Source organism: Dendroctonus ponderosae, unplaced genomic scaffold (genome assembly GCF_020466585.1).
Source record: "Dendroctonus ponderosae isolate FM_Combo_2020 unplaced genomic scaffold, Dpon_F_20191213v2 Dpon_F_20191213_4, whole genome shotgun sequence".
Taxonomy (NCBI): Eukaryota; Metazoa; Arthropoda; class Insecta; order Coleoptera; family Curculionidae; genus Dendroctonus; species Dendroctonus ponderosae.
This window is the reverse complement of record NW_026018611.1, coordinates 1,058,214-1,059,959: the sequence shown is the minus strand read 5'-3', so window position 1 is coordinate 1,059,959 and position 1,746 is coordinate 1,058,214. Positions and strand designations below refer to the sequence as shown.

At 43.0% G+C, this 1,746-nt stretch overlaps 1 protein-coding gene across 4 annotated transcripts in view; it reads left to right on the top strand.

Annotated features, from left to right (window-relative positions):
• Window positions 1–1,460, top strand: part of LOC109540088 (phosphatidylinositol transfer protein alpha isoform) — a 6,842-nt gene extending 5,382 nt beyond the window's left edge. For all 4 annotated transcript variants that reach the window (XM_019908286.2, XM_019908287.2, XM_048665842.1 and 1 more), the window contains 3 exons: window positions 311–541; window positions 736–794; window positions 854–1,460. In XM_019908286.2, the coding sequence (XP_019763845.1) occupies window positions 311–541; window positions 736–794; window positions 854–992 (429 nt within the window). In that variant the 3' untranslated portion in view covers window positions 993–1,460. The remainder of the gene's footprint in view (window positions 1–310; window positions 542–735; window positions 795–853) is intronic.
• The last annotated feature ends 286 nt before the right edge of the window (window positions 1,461–1,746 follow it).

Below are 1,746 nucleotides of genomic sequence, written 5' to 3'. Positions count from 1 at the left end.
GAAGTTTCTCAAGAACCATTCGAGCCACAGAATTCGTTTTGGCATCGTTGGATAGAGAATTGAAAAGTCGATCCAGTCGTAACAACGTGAGTGAGCAACTCGACGTTCTAAGTTAGATGGAGGGTTTTTGATGGGCGATGAATTTGAGATTCGACAGTTCTTTAGTACAACTGGCCTAGTGGCTCTAAATTGACAGCTAACGATCTCAACCCCAGTGGTTCATATAGAGCCAAGTGGCCCCTAACACCTGAGCATGCACGCAATCGGGGCTTAACCAGCCAGTTTAACGGCATTAATTTTGTTCCGGCAGGTCCATGAGCTTCCAGCCGACAAGTTGAAGGCGCGCGAAGTGGTTCTCATCGATATTGCCAACGACGCGGTCAACACGGCCGACTACAAAGCCGACGAAGACCCCACCAAGTTCAAGTCGCAAAAGACTGGCCGGGGTCCGTTGCAAGGCCCCGATTGGCGGGAGAAGATCAACCCTGTCATGACCTGCTACAAGCTGGTGACCGTCGAGTTCAAGTGGTTTGGACTGCAGGTGAGTGAAGATTTTTGTTCTTTTGTTTGACGCGGGCAATGCTTAGGTGAACGATCCGGAATTTTCTAGTTATGCCGTCGATGGCGGCGTTCGACCTGAAAAAGCTAGCGAAATGTTAGCAACGACGGCATAATTACAGAGAAATTCCCGATTTTTCAAAATGATCAGTATGACCAACATCAATTCTATTTCAGACTAGGGTAGAAAGTTTTATTCAGAAATGTGAAAGGCGGCTTTTCACAAACTTCCATAGGTAAGTGCGACTGCTGGAACCTTAGGGGACTTTGGGATGATTCTTATTGCATGTTTTAGACAAGTGTTCTGTTGGATGGACCGCTGGCACGGTCTGACGATGGATGACATCCGGCGAATCGAGGAGAAAACAAAAGAAGAGCTGGAAGCCCTGCGAAGAACGGGCGAAGCGCGCGGCATGAGGGCAGAGTCCGATTAAACTATTTTAGCCAAAAGAACTCATTGATAGCTAATTAACTTAACAGTTTTTATTCTACCAAAAAAATAATACTGTGGAAACTCATAGCTTAGACAGAGAGGGAGGGCGTGGTGTTGTTTAATTAACCCTCCTTAAAGTATTCTAAGTATAAGGGGATTTTGTGGGGGGGTATTTTTTAAACGGTCGTTTATTAGCTTTATGTCTGCCCCCTACAAACAGGTTCCGCGTAAAGTAACAGAACACAATGGGTTAAATGCATTTTTACTGATAAGAATTTTTATTCAACATTGGGAAATTAGAGTTTATTTATAAGTTACCAAAGTATGACTTTTGTAGGACACGAGCGTCAGCCTGAAAATTGTTGCGGACGGAGAAAAATAATGAAACGTTTGCTCCTTATTGCCATGCCCAGATGCTTTTCTATTGTTTGATTTTTATATTTTACGCAATAAACTTGTTTTTATTTTGCATTGTTTTATTCTTACTTCAGTGGTTTTCATTATTTTTCCTCGTGTGCAGCGCACAATTTCCAGATTGGCTTCTATTCTATTCTAGGTCGGCAACTATCTTGTGAAATTTTCAAGTATTTAGAAATAATGACGTACTTTAATTAGCAGGATATCTAAGCTCATGTGAAGAAGAAGAATGAAGCTCATGGGTTTTAGGCCGTCGTTCGGTAGAATTTCTTGTTGACGTTTCGCAAGCACGAGTGGCTTGCATCTTCAGAAGTGGTTTGCTTGAACGCTTACACTGT